Source organism: Microtus pennsylvanicus, chromosome 5, assembly GCF_037038515.1.
Source record: "Microtus pennsylvanicus isolate mMicPen1 chromosome 5, mMicPen1.hap1, whole genome shotgun sequence".
Taxonomy (NCBI): domain Eukaryota; kingdom Metazoa; phylum Chordata; class Mammalia; order Rodentia; family Cricetidae; genus Microtus; species Microtus pennsylvanicus.
This window is the reverse complement of record NC_134583.1, coordinates 126306292-126329584: the sequence shown is the minus strand read 5'-3', so window position 1 is coordinate 126329584 and position 23293 is coordinate 126306292. Positions and strand designations below refer to the sequence as shown.

Here is a 23293-nt window from a genome sequence, read left to right as displayed (position 1 = left end):
CCAGCCCACCCCAAAGGGTGAACTTCAGGGTTAGTGGTCTCAAAGGAATAAAACAGTTTGATAACTCAGGACACCTAACGTTATCATCGGGCCTTCACATCTGTGTATACAGGCACATGCATACACACACACACACACACACACACACACAGGTATGCACACATGCATATACAACACACACGAATACACACAGAAAAGGAAATAAAATGAAAAACGAAAGTAAAAGTTCCAAGCACGCAGCATTTGAGGTTCAGGTAGTACTTCTCTGCCTTCCCTCTGCTTCTTCCAGGAGGTAAAATGCAAACACCAGTTGTGACAAACATCTAATTATTCTGTTGTCTCCCGTTTAGTCTTTAGAAACTGAACTGAAGAAACTTCAAAACTCTATCCAAGAAAGCACCCAGAACTTCGACGAGCACTTGAAGAGACTCTTCGAAAGAAGAGTGAAGGCGGAGATGGTTGTCAACCAGGTACGCGAAAGCTTCGTTTCTGGATCTTGTCCTTTCAAGTAGCCTGTGGGTCATCCATCGCTCTTAGGCTCTGACCCGCATGCTGACCCGGTGCTGAGGCCCTGCACGCTGGTGGGCCCCTCCCCAGTCCCTCCTGAGGCCCTGCCCCAATCCTCCTCTCCATAGTCCCTCTCCAACCCCCTCCCTGCCCTGCCCCCAGTCAGGCAGGCTCTGCTCCACTTCCTCTCTCTCCTGCTCACTTTAGGGAAAGTAGCTGTTTGGGGGGGGGGCGCTTCCGAGAGGTTCTGGGGGAGATGGATATAAATTAGGAATGGACACATGCTTTAAACTTGACTAGTGACGGCTACATAGCTCTGCGCATGTGCCAAAGCATCATTGTACATGGTAAGGGGTGAAATATGTGGTTTATGAAAAATGCTTCAATAACGCCGTTAGTTTTCTTAAACTTGCTTAGAATATCTTCTTGTTCACATGATGAAGGGGGACCAGACTACCAAGAAATGTCCAAAGGACTCAGGAGTTACGGTCACTTCTGCTCTAAAGGATACCATTTAACAGTCAAAAATAAAAAGCTGGGGTAAAACACTTGCCTTGTATATGTAAGTCTCCAGCATCAACAATGATAACAACAATAATTATTTATTATTATTATTATTATTATTATTATTATTGTTGTTGTTGTTATGTATTTTTTTATTGTTATTGCAATTTGTTGAAACTCCTCAAACTTTTCCAAATTCCTGGATTTGTGACATTTGAAGAAGAAAATGCCCACTGGTCACTGTCTCAGTTTCCCATCCTGTTGTTTTGATAAAAATCTTCTGACAAAAGGGAGAGCGAGCTTATTTTAGCTCAGAGTTTTGAGTGACAGTCCACCACGGCAGGGTAGCCCAAGCATCAGGAGTCTGAAGCAATGATCCCCTTTCGTCCAGTCAGAGCAGCAACGGAAGCATGTGTGCTGCCAACACCTCGTCCTCCTTTTATGTGGCCTGTGGTCCATTACCTAGTAAGTGACCCCCACCACAATCAAGATGAGTCTCCCCTCCAGAGGCAATCCAGATGATTCCCCACAGTCATGCCCAGAGGTCCCTCCCTGCTGACCCTGGAGCCTTTCAAGTTAATAGTCAGCACCAACATCTGTCACCTTCAGACAGCGACAACAAGGACAGTGTCCCAAACTGTAAAGTACCCAATATCCAGACTGACTCTCCTGTCCCTAGGCAAGAAAATGATAGTAGGAGCATCTCTTTATAAAATATTTCAAGCTGGGTGGTAGTAGCACACACCTTTAACCCCAGCACTTGGGAGGCAGGTGGGTCTCTGTGAGTTAGAGGCCAGCCTGGTCTATAGAGTGAGTTCCAGGACAGCCAGAGCTATGCAGAGAAATCCTGTCTCAAAATAATAATAATAATAATAAAATATAAATAAATAATAACATATTTCAATTAGTAAATGGAAGAAGTGAAGAGAGGCAATGATCATTTTGCCGCTCTCAATAGGTATCCTGGGCTTCTGCTTTGAGCATCCAGACCTACAACCCCCAAAAACAGAGCACAGTACTGTATAAGCCCAGGGAACACAGAATAGCCCACGGTTTTGCCAAAAGGGTTCAGCCAAGGTCTGACCAGGCCTCTGGATCCAGCTGCCAGTTTTCAAGGCCTAGAAGGGAGTTGGGAGTTTTATAACCTGCACTCAGCTGAGGAGACACAAAACTACAGACTGCCGATTGCTACAAAAGGCGAGAAGGAGACATAAGAGGACACGAAGGTTCTAAGAGATTTAGAAGACGTGACAAAATATTGCTAATGGATGAGCTATGCTACTGTGCCAGGCGTTCACACTGAGGCAGAAACACACGAGTTTGTTATGCCTGAAGTGGCAAAGTAGTCACTGTCGGGGATGACGCCTGGTTCTGGGCTGGAGAAGATGACTATTTTTAATCAAGTAATGAAAATAAGAGTGTTGGCCTGTATCATAACTCATTGGATGATTTGTTTGTGTTAAGTATTTTTCTGTGTATGTGTTTTGCTTACAGGAAAATGACGGATGAGAGAACAGAGCCAAGTACTAGTTAGGAGTCCCCACATGACTTTTCTTCAGGGCATTCACCTAAGGGACTCCTCCCCTCATAAACTTGTCTGATTAGCATCAAGTCTACGACCACCAATAGGACATTCTTTCTCCGCTAGGAATGTTGACCTTCAACATTCTTTCTCTTAATATTTCCACAGGAGGAGCTGAAAATAAACAACCTCGTGTTTTCTTTGCTGCTGGACGAAGAACTGAGCTCCAGGGAGCAGTTCCTGAACAATTACCTTCTGAAGAAGCAGGAGGAGAAAGTAAGTCCGGAACTCTCGGACGTCCTCTACCGCTCGCTCACTCAGACACAGGTTCCACATCTAGAGCCTTATTTGATCAGAGTCACAGACTCGACTCTAATCAAGCGATCTTCTGAGACAAGAAGAATGCCTTGAAGAGGCAAGCGGGTCCCATCACAGGGATGTCTGGCTGTTTTGCCCCATAGTCTTCCTTCTGCCCTTCCTACTCAGCCATGCTCAGAGCAGGTTCCAGGTCTGGGACTTTGCTAGATGACCAGATAAAGGACCCATGTCAGTCTCTTTATTAGCCGATGTGATTCTGCAGCTCAGATTCAGAACACTGTAGTGTCAAAATAACATAGAAGACAAGACCAAGACTTCTCGGACTGAAGTTAATACCAGCCAGTTGTGGCACACACCTTTAGTCCCAGCACTCGGGAGACAGAAGCAGGGGGATCTCTGTGAGTTTGAGGTCATCCTGGTCTACAGAACGAATTCCAGGACAGCCAGGGCTACATAGAAAATCCCTGTCTCAAACAACAGCAACAACAGCAACAACAACAACAATACAGCTTTTAACCACGGGCTGGCTGTAGGACCTTGATCAAAGCACACAATCCTTGAAGTTGTTCACAGGCCATTCTCCAGGGAGTATCGTTCTCTCTGGACCATGTGGTAGTCCCAAATGCCACTGAACCTTGAAGTGATGGGTTAGCTTAGAGAATGAAAACTTTCATATTCAGAAACGCTAGGTAGAAACATGAATGGATAGAGTTTATTAAGGAGATGGGTATTAATGCTGATTATTTATACGTAATGTTTCAGCAGGTGTCAGCCTGCATCGATAATGTTGATGAAGCCGAGCATGCACACGTGTGCTGCATCATAAATGGCTTGTGTACTCACTTTTTAGTCTGTTTATCTGGCCAGGAGTGGTGGTACATGCCTCAGCACTCAGGAGGCAGAAGCAGGCAGATCTCTGAGTTCAAAGCTAGCCTGGTCTACATGGCGAGTTCCAGAACAGCCAGAGCTACTTAGAGAGACCCTGTGTCAAAGACAAAACCAAAAGAAAAGAAAAAGGTTGTTTATAATAGTTGCCAAGAACTTTTTACCAGACACGGAGGCTCATTCCTATAATCCAGCCCTTGGGAGGCAAACACAGGAGGAGCACAGGCTAAGGGAAAGCTGGGCTACATAGCAGACTGTATCTGAAGTGTATCACAAGACCCCTGCAGGCTGTTAGATGCCTCTGACACAGGAGGAGACCATTTCAGAGCGGCTGGATAACGCGTGTTGGTGCCAGCTCTCGCTCTATCGCATCCTGTGAGGCTTCTTATTCTTGCTAAAAACACCTATAGCTTTGTCTAACCTGAGGACTCTCCAGTTCCAATTAACTGTCCCTGCCGTTCCTGTAGAGCAAGACTGCAGAAGCCATCCATAAAGCTAGAGGAGACCTGGATGTGTTCAAGGAGCACCATGACAACTTGGTGGCCGAAGACAAAGTGAGTCACAGGCTCATCCCCCGGACAGGGCAGGGTTGTTGCACTTGGGATTAGCAGTGGACAGGGCATAAATTAATTATGGGCATAAATTAATTCCTTCATGGAGTGTTCTCTTTCTGTCATCTTTAGTTGTGAGTGAACTTCATTCTGGATGGCTATACGTTTCTGTAAAATCTGTGTGTTAGAACAATTTTTTTTTTTAATTTAAGCTTTTTCTTGTAGAAAAATATTGTAAGTGAGGTCATCAGGTTCTCACAAGTTTGTTCTCAAGCGTATGGTTGTGGGGCCCATGAGTTGCTCATAAAAGCAACTTAGTAGTAGAGCCAGCAGTGTGTGACAGAAGCAATAACCCGAGTAACAACAAGATGGAACAAACAAGTGGAGAAGGAAGAAGGTGAAATGGGTTGAACAGTGACTTGCGTGTTTTCTGAATAATATTATCTGTGGACACTACTATTCTAGATGCTTTTAAGGCTGTTCTATAAGGTATCATTTTTGGTGCACTGGCAGGCTCCCTGGGCACAGCCCTTTAAGGAAGTCTTTGCATAGAGTGGATGCTCTCCAACAGCTGTAAAAGCCAGGTCTTAATGTCCCAGTGATACCGTCTGCATCTTAGAGGTTGTGTTAACCAATGAGGGACTTCTGTGTCTGCAATCCTGGACGCAATGTGTTTATCCTTAGATTCTGGATCGCAGCTTCAAAAAGGAATTTTCTGACATTTCTGGTCACCAGGTGGACATACTCTACAAACTTTTTAAACGCCGGCCAAGGTTTGTTTCTCCTGTACCATGGTATGTTGGGGACGGGGAGGACGGGGCCAGAGAGGTGGCTCAGCAGGGTTAAGCCTGGTGACCTGAGTGGTATCCTTGGGATCCACGTGGTGGGATGAGAACAAGCTGCCCTCGGACCTCCACAGTGCGCCACAGCATGTGGACATGTGAGCACATGCACAAAAATCAACAAACTGGTAAACACACATCAGAAAGTAACATAGTTATAAAGTTTTACCTTTTCCCAACTAGGTAGAAATAATCATCTAGACGTCCTGAGGTCTCGCTGGTGTCTTATGACAGGAAATGAAATGTAATGGTTTCTGCCCACTGTTAAAAGTGGCTAAGTGTCTGTGTCCTTATTTCACATGTGAAAAGCCTTAAACCATAGCTGGCACACGGATTTTCCCAAGACATATTCCTAGACAACCTAAGTACTCTTTAGAGTGTAAATCGGAGTTTTGCATGAGCATGAGACGGGCTTATAAAACCAAGCACATGGAGCGGGAGGGAAATACCGGTCTCCGCAGCTAAGTGGCGTTCTTCATTGCTGAGCCTCCCCAAACTTAGGCCTTTGGATTCCCAGGAATAGGAAAATAGTCAGCACTGTCTTCCCAATGTATCTGACCACAAACATCTGATCCCCAGAGAATCTCATGTGACTATGTTCATTACAAAGTTTTTATTTGCAATGTTTTTTAATAATAAAGTTTAAAATAAAAATGCAAAAGAAAGCACAAAACAACAATTTGCTAGAGTTCTGAAATGTTTCTAAGCTGAAAGGAGTATTGGAATAGTTTGCTGACATAATAAGTTGAAATTTTCAAACAGATGCAGTACAGAAGAAGTGTGCTGTTTGTCACAAAGGCGTGAGATAGTTTATGTGAGGGATACAAACTCAGGCTCTCACCTTGGGCAGGCTCCCAGAAAAGCTGGGAATTTAGCCTAGGACTTGTCTCACATCTTAGTTTCTCTCTGTCTCCTGTCTCTGTCTGTCTGTCTTCCTGTCTCTGTCTCTCTCTCTGTTCCTCTGTCTCTCTGTGTGGTGTGTTTATGCGTGTATGTCTCTGTGTGCGTGCATGTGTGTGTGTGTGTCTGTGCACATGCATGCGTGTAAGTCAGGGTGATCCCACCAATTGCCTTCCACTCTTTGGAGTTGTTTGTTGTTACTGTCATTAGTTTTTGAGACAGATTCCCTCACTGTCCTGGGTCCTGTCAGTTCTCCTAGACTGACTAGCCAGAGAGGCCCAGGATCTGCTCATCCAATGCTGGGATGGATTACAAGTGTGTACCACAATGGTGGGTGTCTGGGGCTGAGGTCAGATGTTTATCCTGCTCAGAACAGACGGAGCTGGCTCCCTAGCTCAGGAGCACTTTTTTAGTTTTTTGTTTTACTTTACATCTCCTGAGACAGTCTTAACTATGTAGCATTGACCGGCCTGAAGCTTACTGTGTAGTCAAGACTGGCCTCAAACTTTTAGTTATCTTCTGGCTTCTGCCTCTTGAGTGAGGAGATTACAGTATCGGTTGCCAGGTCTGGCTAGAGGTGTGCTAATTACAAACCCAGGGGAAACACTTGGTCATCAAATAGAACTTTTTAAATCTGATTCCACTGTTTCTCAGACCCAGAGCTGGCCTTGGGCCAGTAACTTCTCCCAGAACCTGAGATATGGGTGGAACCCATTGCTATGGCTGTACACTGTCAAGTATCTCCAAGGGGCGTGCCTGGGACAGGTCTCTGTGACCCTCTTCCCTTCCCAGCCGCAGCCCAAGAAAACTAAGCTAAGTTATTGATATAGACAAAGAGTACCTTTCCCCAGGCACATATGTCCAGGCATATTCCACTGAAGAAAAGATGCCAGGCATGGCTATGCCAGACAGACCCAGGGGGCACACACACTGCTATTAGGTGTTTGTTATCATGCCTACAATACACAGAAGAAATGGGGTTCCTAGCATGAGTAAAGCTGCCGGTGCCAGCAACAATGAGGCATGCTTCTAAGTCCAGGGCATGTCTGGGGACCTAGAGTAGGGAACAACAAAGGGGGTGCTTGTCTCCGGAGTCACCCACTCACCAACCCTGAAGGAACACAGGAAGTTACCATACAGTGTCAGACTTAGGCTAATACTCTGTTACTTAACAGTGGTTTTTTGTTTGTTTGTTTTCTTTTTGGGATTTGTAAGAGTACGAAAGGTTGATGATCTTTTCTTGCTAATACCAGGATTCACAAACAGAAAACACATGCAGATGTGAACAGTCTTGTTCCTTATGGAGAGCGAGCAGGATCTGGCAAGTTAAATAAGGAGAACTTTACTCAGCTAATGAAAGCCATGGATGAACTGGACAATATCAGTAACATGCCAGAAGGTTTGGACCCCTTCGTCTGGGAACATTTCTGCACAACCAGACGAGCAAAAGTGGAAAATGAATACAAAGTATATAACTTCATTTTAAATTTTATTTTAAGTGTACTAATAGCAAATATCACATCTGTCAGCACATCCAGGAAAACTAAGTTTTAAGATAGATCCTCTTGCTGGGTTAGTTATATCAATAATAACATAACAAAACAAGTAGTATTATTTGTGTTGCTATAAATCTTCAGGGTCCAAAATGATGGCCTGGTGCTAAGCAGTTAGTGTGCACTGGAAGTAGATGTGAGCAGTACCCGGAAGGGCTTTGAGTGGGAGACACACAAGGCTTAGCAGACCTACCATAAAATGGAAAATGCCTCGTGAATATTCCCACATTGCTTGTAAGCAGAATAATATCTCAGAGAGAGTGTGTTCAATAAAGAGTTTTAGTAAAATTAAGTTATGTTCCATTTCACTTTTTATCATGTGATGACAACAACATCTAAATTACATGTGTGGCTGACAGCGCTTTCCCCTGGACAGCACTGTTAGACGTGACCTCGTTTTGCACAGAATGTGTTTAGCTCACCAGAGGCAGCCTCATCCTTTGACAGAAGACAGGGTGGGGCTATAGTAACGTAAAGATGTGAGAACATGCTTAGCTGTGAAGTGACCCTTCTGTTTCCTGACGCCTCTGTCTCCTCTCTCCTAATCCCTAAAGTCAGTGCACATACATCGGATCAGCAAATTGTCCCTAAGTGTCTATGATTCTAGAATTTCATGTAAAGCATTGGGAACAGATTTAAAAATGGTGTATAGACATGTACATGACACACACACACACACACACACACGTCAGTTGCATACATGCTTCTTAGCAAGAGGCCAGTCTGATACTCTTTAAATTTCTCGTGGACTGTACCAGCCATGTTTTATATAACTCACCTTCTGGCAGAGATTTAGACTTTTATTAATCTCTGAGAAAGATAGGCTTGTTAGGAAAAGTCAAAGACAGACGTTGTCTCCAGTCAAGTCCCCACAAGCCCTGACACATTGGTGGTTGGCTTTACCAGGTCAAACAGAAGGCTGCTGGTCTCCAGGAAATGACGACTTTTCTCCGGAGGAGAGTGGAGGACGATGAGGCCGTGCAGCATGAGATTGAAAAGGTGTTCCAGGAGCTCCTCCGGTAATCCGAACCTCGTGGGCTCATTCATTCATATTCACAGTTTGAGTTGGGTTCAATCAAGTAGGGCTATCACTATGGAGCCGGCCTCCTGCATGGCTGGTTCACAGCTGGTTGTCTGTCTTAGTCCTGACACCGTGCTGAAATGTTCTATTTTATAGAGTGTGCCTTATTACACAAGACTTGTTTCAAAAGAGAATTTGCCATGTGTGCTCTTAACACAAAGAAGCAAATTTTGGGTGGGGGGAAATCATAAAATTTTGTGTAAATCATAAAAACACAAAGAGCCTGACTCTGCCAGAGGAGAATTCCAGGCTCAAGACTGAGTGGAACCAAGCAGATTTCCAGACAAGTTTCTCCACAAACACCCACCAGGTTTGTGTTTTTCTTCATGGTGGTTTTTAGTGAGTGCTTTGTATAGAAGTCTTTGCTTCAAAAATGTCGTATGTATACCCACATGAATAAATACCTCAGAGATGCTCCCAAATTCATCAGTACACATCATTTCTAGATCTAAGTTATTGGGGGGATACAAATTAGGCAACAGATTTGATAATTAGTATATAGACTTAATATTGCTGCTATATTATCAAAGACCAATAAAATCGCCAAGTGGTGGTGGGCACACATTTAATGCCAGCACTCCGGAGGCAGAGGCAAGCAGATCTCCATGAATCTGAGGCCAGCCTGGTCTATAACGTGAGTTCCAGAACAGTCAGGACTGTTACACAGAGAAACCCTGTCTCAAAACACCCAAAACAAAACAACAACAACAACAACAACAAAAAATCCCAAACAAACCAATAAAGTCATAATTTTAAAAGACTTGCCTTTCAAAGTATTTCTACTTCATTTTAAAATTCCTTTCATTAAATCAAAACTACATTTTTTTTCCTTACAGTAAAAGAGTGTGACTAATTCTATCCCTACTGTTGCCTGAGCAATCCAATTAGAACTCCAAGCCGGGCAGTGGTGGTACACGCCTTTAATCCCATCACTCGGGAGGCAGAGGCAGGTGGATCTCTGAGTTTGAGGCCAGCCTGGTCTACAAGAGCTAGTTCCAGGACAGGCTCCAAAGCTACAGAGAAACCCTGTCTTAAAAAAAAAAAAAAAACAATTAGAACTCCAGATCAAGTGAGGAGGCACCTAAAGGGGCTTCTAGGAACGGTGTCTTTGGGGAAACAGTCTTCATGCCACTCAGGGTGCATTCCTTCGGTTGCTTAGGAGTTCATTTCTCAGCTAATAAGTGAAGTTTGAAGCCTAAATATACTACAAATACCTCTTTTGAAGTCTTTTTCCATTTAGATTACAGGAGGAGAAAGTGAGATTCCAGGTGAACTTGACAATACAAATTCTTCTTAAACAAGGACAAGTAGAACTGGAGAATTTCCAGTTGATTCTGGAATATTCCGATGCAATTCTCATCAATAAGAACATAATTGAAGACTTGAATTCTGTGATCCGGGTAATTATAGTTTTTGAACATATTACCTTTTACATAAAATGCTTTATAGTGTGTCTCGTTCCCATGGTAAGTGTGCTGCTGGTTTTATGTCAACTCGACAAAGCTGGAGTCAGTGGAGTCAGTGGAGTGAACCTCGACTGGGAAAATGCCTTCATAAGATCAGGCTGTAGCAAGCCTGTAGGGCATTTTCTTCATTAGTGACTGATGGGGGAGGGCCCAGCCATTGTGGGTGGGGCCATCTCTGGGGTGATGGTCCAGGGTTCGATAACAAAGCGGGTTGAGCAAGCCACGAGGAGCAAGCCAAGTAAGCAGCTCCTTTCCATGGCCTCTGTGTCAACTCCTGCTCCAGGTTTCTGCCCTGCCTGACTTCCTTCGATGATGAACACTAGCCCTGCTTGAGTTCCTGCTCTGACTTCCTTTGATGATGAACACTAATGAGGAACCATAAATTAAATAAATTCTTTCCTCCCCAAGATGGCATTAGTCATACAGCAATGGTAACCTGACCAAGGCAGTAACTTTAATTCAGTTACATCAGTGTTTCGTCTCAGCAGCCGCCACTAGAGTCACACACAGAAATCTGGAAATGTGCCCAGCATGTACATATTGTTTAAAATCTCCCTAGATGATTCTAAGGGTCGTAAAATTCTAGACAGTGGGGCTAATTGTCCATTCTAATATATCTTAGTTATATACTGTTTATATAACTCTCAGTATATAATCAATTTTTTTTTCCAAAGGACCGACTCTCAGTTTCATGGACTCTTGTTGTTTTCCTATTTCCTGTTTCACTTATCTCCATTTTACTCTAGCTTCCTGCCAGCTTTTACGTTAGCTTGTTCTTTTTCTGGAACATAAATTGCTGATGCAGGCTCTCTTTTTCCCTAACTGTGTAACAAGAAAATTCGAATTAATGCCGACTTAGCTTTAGCAATATCCAAAGTTCTGCCCCACCGACGCTCTGCCCCCTCCCCCTATGCTGTGTTCGTTCTGCCTTTCCACAGAATGTACTCATCATCACTGATCCATGGTGACTGTGGCGTGCCTTTCTTTGCCTTTTGATTATGAGAGAAAAGGAGAATTAGGTACCAGACTGGATTTTACATTTACATATGCATTCATATTCTTAGGCAGTATTTTTAATCGCTTTTGCTTTGTGTTTCTTCTACTCTCTCTTATTTCAGCTTGCAGGACTTCCTTTAGCATCTCTTACAGATGAAGTCCACTAACAATGGGAGCTCTCCAGCCACTTAATGCGTCTCAAAATGTCCTGTCTTTCATTTAAAAATAGTCTTCTCCTCTGTTAAGTTTTTTGAGACAAGGTCTTGCTACATTGCCTAGGCTGACCTGAAACTTGAGATCCTTCCACCTCCTGAGTAGCCAGACTACAGGGGCCAGCTTTCATTTCTGAAACATGGTTTCTGTAACTACAAGATTCTTAAGTTCTTGGTTGACAGGTTTTGTGGTGGGTTTTCCTCTTTTGTTTGGTTTCTGAAAGATACAAGTTCAATGTCAGCCTGGATCACATACCAAGATCTTGTCTCAGAAATTTTTTATTATTTATTTATTTAGGCTTTTCAAGACAGGGTTTCTCTGTGTAGCTTTGGAGCCTGTCCTGGAACTAGCTCTATACACCAGGCTGGCCTCGAACTCAGAGATCCACCCACCTCTGCCTCCCCAGTGCTGGGATTAAAGACATGTGCCACCACTGCCCAGCAGAAAAATCTTAAAATTATTTAAATTGTACGCTGAGCAGCTGATAGCTATAGATTATAGTATCACTAACTGATGGTGGAAAGACTGGGCAACTGTAGCTTTGGCTGAAGCCACAGAGTGAAGAGTTTGGGCTTTGGTTAATTTGAGATGTATTTCAAACATTCCAGTGGAATGTCCAACTTGACAGAGTTCAGAGTTGAGATGCGCTCTCTGTAGAGCGTATGTTACTAGCTGCATTTGGACTGTTACATACAGATATCCACTCACAGGCCATTTAAACCAGGAGATTGCTCGAGACAACCTAGGAAGCTAAGTAGACCAAAAATAGTGGGCTTGTGTCTGCACCTCCAATTGAGCTCTAAAAGATGCAGTAGAGGGAGGGAACCAGGCAAGGAGATGGAGGAGCTCCCAGTATAGCAGTAGAGAAAACTAGGGTTCTGTCCCCTAGACACCCTGAGAACAAAGATTCCAAGGAGTAGATAGAGATGTGTGCAGTGTCAAGAGGGCTGAGGATGGAGTGGCCCTCGTGAGGGTGGGGTCACATGACATGGGGAAGTAAAGTAAATCCCACAACACCAAAACAGTGACTCCCAGCCTTAGCAGCCTTGATGTTGCCGGGGGTGGGGGCAGACTGTTTTCCATGGGGGCTGCCCTGTGATTTGTAGGCTGCTTGGCACCATCCTGACCTCCGCTCACCAGATGCCGACAGCAACCTCTCTGGCTGCAGCAACCCAAGCTTAAACGTAGCATGCCTTCTCCTGGGCCAATGTGCTTTCCCAGCAGAGAAATGCTTAAACTTCAGAATGTTTGAGCTGCTGACAGCCAGATGAAGTTGTGAGAGCATGGGGGTAAGGTGATTGAAATACAGTTTTAAAGGGTCATTAAAGGTAGGAAATCCAAGGAGTTCAGAAACCAGGTTATGACCAAAAGAGGAAAACAATAGAAGGGTGGGACGCAGTGGGGAGTGGCGTAGTGGCATGCACTCAAAAAGCTAGAATTTGGAAAGGGAATAAAAAGAGAAGGAATGAAAAGTGGTAACTGGTGGGACTCTTATATAAACTGATCAACTGATTGACAAGACAGTCTAGACTGGCCTGGAACTTATTATGTGACCAAAGCCTACCTCATACTTGGGACAATCTTCCTGTCATAGCCTTCCAAGTCCTAGAATAACAGGTAGAAGCTACCACATGTGGGTATAAATTCATTTTAGTGACACAGTAATTTCATTTTAGTAATCTTAGGACAATTTTTAATTTAAATAAATAATTTATATTGATGTTCCTTAATTTTATTGATATTATATTGAGATGTTAAATATTAAACGTAATATTAAATAATACTTAACTAAATATTTGATAAAATTTAATGCATTTAATATTTAATTAATTTAAATGTTTAATTTAAAATATCCCTGAACTTCATATAGGTTATTGAGTAACCTATACAAATACACGACTATTGAATATATGAATACATAACCTAATATGAATATATTGAATATTCGTTATTCCAAGTGAAGTACAAAATAGTAGAGTGTTTTAAGTGTCATATCTGACTTTTTCCTTTACTGCTAGCTGCCAGGTTGATGCTGGTGTGCCTAGCCATGTTAGCCAGTGCTTTGCGAAGACATGGAGGTTTCACACAGACTGAGCCAGAGAAACCAGCTTCAGTTCTGAAGACACAGTCAGTGTGACAGCTGGTGTACCTTTTCAGGCTCAAGGACAAAAGAAAGTTGCCAGCATGATGGAAAGTAAAGAAGTCCACAAAGGAATCTATCAGATCGAGTGGGAACACAAGAAAATGGAGATGGAAATGGAAGATCTGAATCAGAAGGCCTGGGACATCCAGATGCTGTTCTTCTCGCGAGATCGTCAAAAGGCAAGGCTCCGTCCTCCCCGCCCCCACGTTCATCTCCTTCATTCATTTGTTCACAAATAGGCACTTAGTAGGAAGCCTCCCTGACAGCAAGCACATTCCAAGCCAGGTATGTTCCTAACAGATCCGTAAACACGTGAGTTTTCTTACAGAGGTTTATATTTGCTCATTTCATGGCTCTTTTCTTAATTCGCTTATTCCTCTTCTCTCTAGAGACTCACTCTGACTTAAAATTGGGTGTCTCTTTACTATACCTGTCTTTCCCAGTTTATCTAGTTCTCTTTTCTTTATCCCGTTTCTGCCACTGCTTTGACCTTAATGGTGGACAGTGTCTTTCAACTTGCTTTTAGGGCAAATAAGAGGAACAGATACCACTATGCCTCTTATCCATCAATATTCTTAAATGGAAGAGAGGGAGGAAGGAAGGGAGGGAGGGAGGTGGATATGTATGGAGGCTAGGGACCAACATTAGATGTCTTTCTCAGGAATGTTCCTCATAATTCAACTAGACTGGCTGAGCAGCCAGCTCCAGGGCCTAGTGCTGGGTTAGGGCTTTACATGGGTACTGAGAATCCGAATCAGATCTTCCTGCTTGAGCAGCAAGCATTTATCAATTGGGCAATCTCCCACACGCCCAGATGGTTCACCTTTTCTCACACTGGCTCTTCAACCCGAAACATCTTTTCCCCTCCTCCTATTTCTTCCCTTCTTCTGGTCCTTGCCCCTTCCACTCCTCCTGTCCTATCTAGTTTGTCTTCCCTTCCTGTTCCTTGCCCCTTCCCTCCTTCTGTCCTATCTACCCAGTTTGTCAAGTTTTAACTTATGCCACTTTCTTCAACAGCCTTTCTTGATTGCCCAAGCCTAGAAAAATTCTACTCCATCACAAACTGCCTTTGAATTTACTAACGCTTGACATACCGGTAGCCTGGTAACCAATTATTTGTATGTGTTTTCTTTTCCTTGAAGGCTAGCTAGGTAATGTCTGTCTTTGTATCTACTTTGGTATCTTTAACTAGAACATGATTAACGTGACCCAAACAAGACACTGAATGAATAAATGTAAGTAAAAATGGCAAATAGGTGAGTGTGCTGATGGCTAAATACACGTAGTATCATCGCACAAAGGCCAAATCAGTCTTAACTCTGATATTCATTATGAAACTATAATTTTCAAAGCCATTCATAGTTACCCACTAAAAGAAATAAATTATCGTTACATGTATGTGATATCTCTTTTTTTCCCCCCTTCTTAAAGTACCTAAATGAACCAAACTACGAGAGTCTGATTGCTATTCAGATTGGAATAATGGAGCAAACGATTAATTGTATAGATAAGGTCAGTCTTAAACATATCAATCCTTAGAATGGAAACATCTGTGAATCGTGTGGGCAAATAATTCAGCCATGAACTCAGACAGAACCTAAGAGAAAGTTGATAACTTACTGATGTTCATGACAACTTGAGGTCCAGAAGGCTGACTTTGTGGATTACAGCATTTCTCTGGATTTTAGGATCAGTATCTGGGAATACATGTAGATGAATGTGTGTTTGCTTTTCCATTAGTTAGATCTGAGCAACACAAAAACCGACAGTTTTCCTGGCATTTTGAACTTTTCCTCGTTGTGTATCTGAATAACAAAATCGGTTTTACTGCATAACACATAAAATGGAAGCAAAGGTTTTAAAATGTGACAGTATAAATTTGTTTCTAAAGTATAGTATTAACATTCTGTCTTTTAACAAAAAAAGACATACCATACAACAGGCACTAGGGATATAGTATGTTATCTCAGTGATGATAAAATATTTTAAAACTCCAATGCTTATAACTTTTTTTCAAATTTGTTTTTGGGGTTTCGTGGGAACAAAATTTTCAGACTCACAGGAAGAACGTAGAAAACTGCAAAAAATTACTTAAAAAATTGGCAAGATACAATAATCAGAAAGACATAGCAAATTACATGCTGAGCTGCAATCTGCGGGAAGAACTAGTAGCTGTCTCCGAGAGACAAGACATTTGCAATGAAATGGGTGAGCGTTTTCTTTTTCAGTTAAAGGTAATTGGTACTAGCATTCTAACCAGCAGCCTGTTATCCGAAAACAAGCAAAGAGCTACCAGCATCTCTTCCGCACATGATCTTAGGTGTTGCTTCTGTACTAAAAGTGTTGGCAATAATTCAACTAATTCCTCTCTCCATTTCTGGATTAGGGGCTAAGCTGACTTGTGAAAAGATTGCCAAAGAACAGTATGAAAACCTGCTGAAAAGACAGAAGCTGACGAAAATCTCCAAGCAGCAAGCTGAGCAGATTTCAATACTGCAGGCTGAAGTTGAAAGGCTAAGAATGAAAACATTCCCTGCCCTTGTTCCCATGTAGAACACCAGCCACAGCAGGAGGCAAACTAGTTACTCCAAAATAGTGTCACTTGAATAAAAATGACTTTCTTTCTCGTATCAGGGAATTTAAGTAGGTTACCTCTTAGCTGCACATTTTTAATAAATTAAGTTTAGGTTAATCAGTATATAACTATTTGTCCTACATTAATAAATGAGTAAAATACCATTTGTATATTTGTATTCATTCAAAAACAGTGTTTTTCAGCCAGAAAACACTCAAGATTTATTTATTTATTTATTTTGGTTTTTAGAGACAGGGTTTCTCTGTGGCTTTGGAGCCTGTCCTGGAACTAGCTCTGTAGACCAGGCTGGTCTCGAACTCACAGAGATCCGCCTGCCTCTGCCTCCCGAGTGCTGGGATTAAAGGCGTGCGCCACCACCGCCCGGCTTCAAGATTTATTTTGTTCAATTAAAATTACCAGAATTTTGGAGCCTTTACCAATTAAACCAAAGCAAATCATTTTTCCCAAGACATAAGCTTGTAAAAAGTTTGTTAGTTTTTTGGAAATTTTTAGTTTTCCTTACCTATTGTAGCAGAACTCATTTTTCACCCTAACAGGGTTCAGTAAACAAGTGCTCATTTCCTTGAAATAGTTCATTCTACTCATGTAGATGATACTAATTCTGTAGTAAGACTCTGGCAAACAAAAGTCCATTCACCCTTCTACAGCCTGCGGTCTGCTGCATTCCAGAGTGGCCGCATCAGGATTGTTTATCATAGTCTCCAAGTGAGGTCTCTGCCCCACTTTTCTGCAATTTAAAAATCTAAATTTGGGCTGGGCGGTGGTGGGCCTCAATTCCACTGGCTAAGTCTGGTCGCTACAGACCAAACAGCCCATGCCATTTGTTTTATCACCACTCTAGCTGTGGTCCTTCCTCAGCTGCCTCAGCTTTGAGGCCTGAGCTGGGCTTGGAGGACTCTTGCTAGACTGTGTTTAGTTGTTGGTAGGTGCTTCGGAAGGGTGCAGTGCTTTACCTCATCTGTCGATAGTGTTCATGGGGCCAACACCTCTCAGCTTCTGCTGAACAGCAATTATGTGCATAGTAGTTTACAATTCATTACCAACAAGTGATACAGTTAGGCCAAGCGTAGCACAGCCTTATGTACAGGAAGATTAGACTCACAAGAGGGAATTTACATGGTATGTGGTATTGGGGGTGTGACAGGTTTGAGTCCCCTGTTGCATCAAACACCAAGAGATTTAGATCAAATGGGAATGGGGAGGGTGGCTGAAAGTAAGTTCTTTGAGGGCTTGAGCATAGCAGCCACTTACAAACTAATAAATACTTTTTCTAGACCCCAAAGCAGAAATCGTGAAGGTTTCAGGAATAATTGGCAAATAGAACAGGGAAGACACTGACCCATAAAGTTCTCCCTCCATCTACCAGCGTGTACAGACCTGCTGTACTTAAAGGCGGCAGCCTGGCTTCTCCCAAGGTTATACCATAGCTCTGGCAATAGCAACATGCTTTTCCCACTAGGTTCATTCTAAATTCTCAGCAACAGGGCCAACTTCAGTCACTCCTCCACACGCAACTGACAGGTACCCTAGTATTTAACTTAGGCAGGCTTCTGGCTGAGGACCCTTCCAATTAATTCACACCACAGATGAAGCTAAGAAGGCAACTGTGGAGAATCGCTCACACCAAGAACACCTCCACATGGGAAATAAGGGTATGAAACAGATGGCTATTTGAATAAATGAGGAAAATAAGAAACCAATCTGGAGAAAAATTGTGAATATATGTTTAATTACTTGCTAGATTAGCGGACAAAAAGATATATTAAGCAACTGAAGACAAGATTCATCAACTGAGAAGGGGCAGGTTACATTTAGGCCAGGTGAGGTTTAGACATGCAATAAACTACTTTTTAACACTGATTATAAAACCTTTTGCCACAAAATCAATGTATTAAACCTGGTTTCCAGAATTATCCAAACTCCCTTTTAAACATCATTTAATTTTTTAATACTTAAATATTTTCTTTACCAAACATATCCAAAATACTAAGCTTCATTTTATAATTTGTTTATGTATCAGAATATCCTAAACTGTTCAAGATAACTTTCTCTAAGCCACAATAGCTTACATCTTTCCTCCCTTTAAAACACTTAAACTTTTCACATTAATATTCTCACAGATATTCCATAGGGGAACAAGAATATACTCAGAAACAGAACACATTTGAGGCCCTGGGCATGATCCCATCACCCCAAAAGGGAGAGAAAAAAAAGCCTGAAGAAAACAAACACACACTTTTCAAACCCCTGTAAATTCCTCTTCACTTCTATTATAGTGCACAACGTTCTCATCTACCCCATAGTAGTCGATCAGCTCGGTGATGCTGAGTTTCTCGTCGTCCTCAGACATAACTGACTGTAGCTCATACAGCAGCCGCTGGCTGCACCTCCTCCACTTCTTTATTAACATTTCTAACTCAGCCAGGTTATTCTGAAACAGAAAAAAACAAGTCAATCAATAACCAGATAGTCGTGCATTTTAACTTACACCATATCAAAGCAGCTAAATTAGTTCCTGTCTAGTTGTAAATGCTAATACCCCAGGCATAAAGGGCACTGCAACCTCTGGGCAAATCTTAACCTTGAGGGGAAAAAAAAGTATGAAATTTGCATATTAAATACAGAATCTTCTGTATTACTACTATACTTTTAAGATATAATGCCATGTTGTAGCTTCCTAATTTTTCTGTAAACCTCAAACTGTTCTTAGGTTAAAAATATTTTAAACCTTAAAAAATAAGTCACCTTTAGAAAAGTCAAAAATTCAAAAGCACAAATAAGAAACACTGTCCAGTCATTTATTTCATGTTTCTGGGGAAGAATGAGGTGTTATATGGGCAAAAACTATCCAGATAAAGACGTCACACCCTTCCAAACATCCATGCTCTACTGACATCAACCTACGGGAGCTGAAACCTAAAATCTTGTTTTCTCAAATAAAATTCCTTACGTTTTACGCAGAGATACAGGATCACTCCCAAAAGCACTTTATACTGTAATCTGCAGGCTATTGTTCTACCGTCATTCCTTTCTGTTCCCAGAGAATTCCCTAACAATATATACTTCTAACTTTGCTACTGGCTAGAAATTAAAGCCAAAAAGCTTCAAATGTGTACTGAACAAAAGCTTGTGTTGACTGGGGCTCATCTACCTCACTCTAAATCAATTACTTCTACTTCAGTTAAAGCTGTTGTAAGATAGGTTTCTTTTCTGGCTATCTGGCTTCTTGCTTATCAGACCAAATGATTTCCAAATTCTGAAATTACTGCAATTTATGTAAAAATTATTCAATGGTTCTAAAATTCTTCTCACCTTTATTCTATACATTTTGACAAGTTTTAATCTCCGAAGAAGTTCTTCCTTCTCTTGAACCTGCTTTGTCAATTTTGCTTTTTCTTCCCTTAATCTTTCTTTAGTATTCTCACTCACAGAATCATTTTGGAGGGCACTGGGTGACCCAGTATCAGGTGACTTAGATTTGCATGTATTTTTACTCTCCGAGCTATCTTTTTCAGATTCTCTGTCTATGTGTTTCACACTTTCTTGGACCTCCGAGCAGCTTTTCTCTTTGGAAGATACTCCTGGCTCTGGTACGGTCTCGTCATTTTCTTCCTTCTCCACTTTAAGTCGCTTCACCACGCTACAAAAGGAATGAGACGAAGCCCTTGTTTTCTTTAGCCTTTCTTTAAGTGTTCCACTCATAGGCTGAAAAAGACACAGAACATTAAAAATGGTAAGAAAACATTGTTTTTCTAGACAGGGCTTCTTTGTATAGTGTTGGCTGTCCTAGAACTAGCTCTTGTAGACCAGGCTGGCCTCAGAACTCAAGAGATCCACCTGCTTCTGCCTTCCAAGTGCTGGGATTAAAGACTTGTGCCACCACTGCCCAGCTAGGAAAACACTCTTGAAATCAATCAACTAATTAGAAATAAAGACTTTATACTTCTACAGTAGGTACACTGGGTGGTTTTCTGTCTCCAAAAATCTCAAGCAAGATCACCAATATCTATTTTCCAGAGACTCCTTTAGTCTTACTTCAAGGTTAACTTCCTAAAATAGGCCTGAGACATTTCTCCCAGTCATCAGGAGTATTTATTCAGCCACTTAGTATTTGCCTTACAGCACTAGAAATGCTTCTAGACTTAGGAAAAGACCTGCCATCAAAGACTTCCCTAAGGAATACTATACAGATCAAATTTGAAGAATCTTAAGAACCTGCTAAGAAATTCAACAAAATGAATATAACTTATTCAAGAAAACCTGGTAAAGACAGGATCCTAGACAAAGGCTATACGTTAATTCTCATTCCAGTATCCTTAAAATTGCCACTACCAGAATACTTTGAAACACAGAATGGGGGTGGATAGCAAGACTTTCATACTTGTTTTCCTGAACTATTTGTTTGGGATGATGATGGAGTCTCCCTCTTCTCAAGAGTGTCAGGTAAAGTCGATGCTGAATCTGACGCGCTCTCCATCTTGATGGATGTGCAATCTGATGGGCTCTCCATCTTGATGGATGTGCAATCTGATGGGCTCTCCATCTTGGTGGATGTTGAATCTGACGCGCTCTCCATCTTGATGGATGTGCAATCTGATGGGCTCTCCATCTTGGTGGATGTGCAATCTGATGGGCTCTCCATCTTGATGGATGTGCAATCTGATGGGCTCTCCATCTTGGTGGATGTTGAATCTGATGGGCTCTCCATCTTGGTGGATGTTGAATCTGATTTGCTCTCCATCTTGATGGATGTTGAATCTGATGGGTTCTCCATCTTGGTGGATATTGAATCTGATGTGCTCTCCATCGTGGTGGATGAGGAATCTGATGGAATCTCCATCTTGGTCAATGTTGAATCTGATTTGCTCTCCATCTTGGCGGATGCAGAATCTGATGGGCTCTCCATCTTGGCAGATGCAGAATCTGATGTGATCTCCATCTTGGTAGATGCAGAATCTGATGTGATCTCCATCTTGGCAGATGCTGAATCTGATGGGATCTCCATCTTGGTGGATGAGGAATCTGATGGGCTCTCCATCTTGGAAGCACCCTCCTGATTTCCTTCTAAAAAGGAAAAGGCATTGATGGTGATTAAATTACTATCTCAACACTGGCCTTAATTTTTATCCACAAAATTTCCTTAGTGTACAAAAACACCAAAAAGCCAGCAGTTTCTTCCAAATTATATGTAGCTGTAATTTATTCTAATTCTTTTCGTAGTTTTTCATTTACCTCTCCACATGCGGAGTAACAAGGTTTTGTTTTTGCACAATAAATTAACCTGCTAGTGTGTCACTGACTCTCATTGCTCTCCTGCAATGTAGCTCCAAAAATTTGCACTTCAGGGAGGAGGGAAACTAACCGAGATTTTTTTTTTAATTTTTGTTATAATTTCGTAAACAAAAGCGATACAGTGAGAATAATGTAAGCATCTTAAATCTTAACAGCTTTGAGCCTAGAACCAGGAATTGAGGCCTAAGAAAGCAGCGCCCACCCCCGTTTTGTTTTTCCAGGGTAGAAGCCTCTCCCAGCCCCATCTCCTCCCAGGACCCCGTCTCCCTCACCCCCATCTCCTCCGCACCCTCCCCGCCCCTACCACTCCCCCCTCGCCCCCTCCTCCCTTGTCCCCTCCCCGCCCTACCACAGAAAGTCATCCACCCCCGCCCCTCCCCCTCCTCCATCCCCACCCCGCCTCCCCACTCTACCACAAAAAGCCATGTACTCCCCCTCCCTCCTTGTACTCTTGCCCCTTCCCCTCTGGTCCCCACAATCGAAAGCCACCTCCCCGCCCCCTTCCCCCTCACCCCCTTCCCGTGCTCTCCCCCGCCTTTCCCCGCCCCCTTCCCCACAGAAAGCCCTCCACCCCGCACCAAAAGGAAGCCGCGCTCACGCGCTGCTGCCGGGGAGGGCTCCTCTACCGGCTCCACAGACGCCCTGGGGCTGACACGCAGCCCGGCCCCAGGGAGAAAGCACAATACCTTTCTCAGCCATGCCCACGGCGGAGGAACAACAGACCCTCAGCCAGCGTAGCGGCCCAGAAGACGGGCACGCCCCGAAGGCGGGGCCCCGAGAGAGGAGAGGCGGCGATTGGCTAGCTAGGCCGCCGCGGGCGGATATGCTTTGTCCGGCTCCCGACCGCGCGCCTGCGCACCGCGCCAGGAGCCGCCGCCGCTGGGCGGATAGGGGCGGGGCCGGGCGGGCGCGGCTCGTGATTGGCAGGCTCGGCCGGCGCGCTCCAGGGCTCAGCTGCGCGCACGCGCGCGGCCGCCGGCGGGGGGACGCGAGGGGGGCGGGAGAGGAATGGCGTCCGCGGGAAGACGGCGCTAGGCCTCGGAGCCGGCCTGAGGGGGGCGCGCATCCGCCCGCCGCTTCCCTTCGCAGGCTGCCGTCTCCAGCCGCCTCCCCGGGGGTGGGCCTCGGGAGGGGAAGCGCGCCGGCGAGCCCCGCCCCCGCGCCCACCATGGCGGCGGCTCCCCGCGTCCACCACGGCGGAGGCTTTTCCTCAGACGTGGCAGAGCCGGAAGCCGCGGGGCCCGCTCGGCTCCCTGCCGGTGGGGTCCAAGAGGGCGGTCTGATAGGACGCAGACGTGGTGGGAGTCTGCCCGGGCGTCTCTGCACGTTCAGGAGCGGTCATCTCCCGCTTACCCTGCCAGCTCGCCCCTCGATTTTGGTCTGTGCCCACCCCGGCTTGACCTCACATGTTTTGGTCAAATCTGAGAAAGATGAGGGATATTAGAAAGCAGAGCAGTCGATTGGGTCGGTCCAGAGTTCGGATGGTGGAGACCTAAACCCCTCGGCTACACCCTGGGAGGCTACGAACAGCCAGAAAGCGCCCCTGTGTCCTGTGCTCCGGATGTTCTGTTGCTAGGCAACGGCCCAGCGAGCTAGCTTGGGTGGAGCAGTCGGGCTAGGGAAAGGCAGCTGAGTAACTTGTGAGTCACTTGGAAGTTTTAATAGGCGGGACAGCTCTCTACGAACTGCTAAAAGTGCCTTAAAAGTGATTAAGAGTCCTAAGCAGCCAGGTATGATACAGAACCCAGACAATGAGGTGATTAGACCTGTAACGGTTGCCTAGGTTCAAGTCCTGGCTCCCTGGTGGTTCTATTGTTGTGTTTGTTTTGCTTTGTCTTATTTGCTGTGGAGTATAGTGGCCGCGTGCCTCAATTTGATGGTTTGGTCAATGAGAATATCTACCTCCTAGTGACAGGTAAAATAA

The 23293-nt window shown here is 43.8% G+C and overlaps 2 protein-coding genes across 2 annotated transcripts in view; one reads left to right on the top strand and one right to left on the bottom strand.

Moving 5' to 3' along the window:
* The window catches only part of Cfap43 (cilia and flagella associated protein 43), a 93802-nt gene extending 77583 nt beyond the window's left edge, over positions 1-16219 (top strand). Inside the window, exons 28-38 of the mRNA XM_075974348.1 lie at positions 351-470; positions 2702-2809; positions 4204-4290; positions 4972-5060; positions 7283-7496; positions 8489-8601; positions 9904-10063; positions 13496-13660; positions 14913-14993; positions 15536-15689; positions 15868-16219. Of these exons, the coding sequence (XP_075830463.1) occupies positions 351-470; positions 2702-2809; positions 4204-4290; positions 4972-5060; positions 7283-7496; positions 8489-8601; positions 9904-10063; positions 13496-13660; positions 14913-14993; positions 15536-15689; positions 15868-16034 (1458 nt within the window). The 3' untranslated portion in view covers positions 16035-16219. The remainder of the gene's footprint in view (positions 1-350; positions 471-2701; positions 2810-4203; positions 4291-4971; positions 5061-7282; positions 7497-8488; positions 8602-9903; positions 10064-13495; positions 13661-14912; positions 14994-15535; positions 15690-15867) is intronic.
* A 1570-nt stretch (positions 16220-17789) lies between these two features.
* Positions 17790-22287, bottom strand: Sfr1 (SWI5 dependent homologous recombination repair protein 1). The gene is made up of 4 exons (XM_075974347.1): positions 22056-22287; positions 20459-21141; positions 19390-19782; positions 17790-18508 (listed from the first exon to the last, which is right to left on the bottom strand). Exons 1-4 carry the CDS (start codon positions 22066-22068, stop codon positions 18317-18319), a joined length of 1281 nt encoding a protein of 426 aa, XP_075830462.1. The 5' UTR covers positions 22069-22287; the 3' UTR covers positions 17790-18316.
* Positions 22288-23293: the final 1006 nt, after the last annotated feature.

What these genes read in the sequence shown, in the direction of transcription:
- Sfr1 (XM_075974347.1), bottom strand. An exon ending in CAAATAGTTCAGGAAAACAA is followed by an intron (nt 19,783 to 20,458) that starts GTATGAAAGTCT and finishes TGTCTTTTTCAG; the next exon opens with CCTATGAGTGGAACACTTAA. An exon ending in TCAAAATGTATAGAATAAAG is followed by an intron (nt 18,509 to 19,389) that starts GTGAGAAGAATT and finishes TTTCTGTTTCAG; the next exon opens with AATAACCTGGCTGAGTTAGA.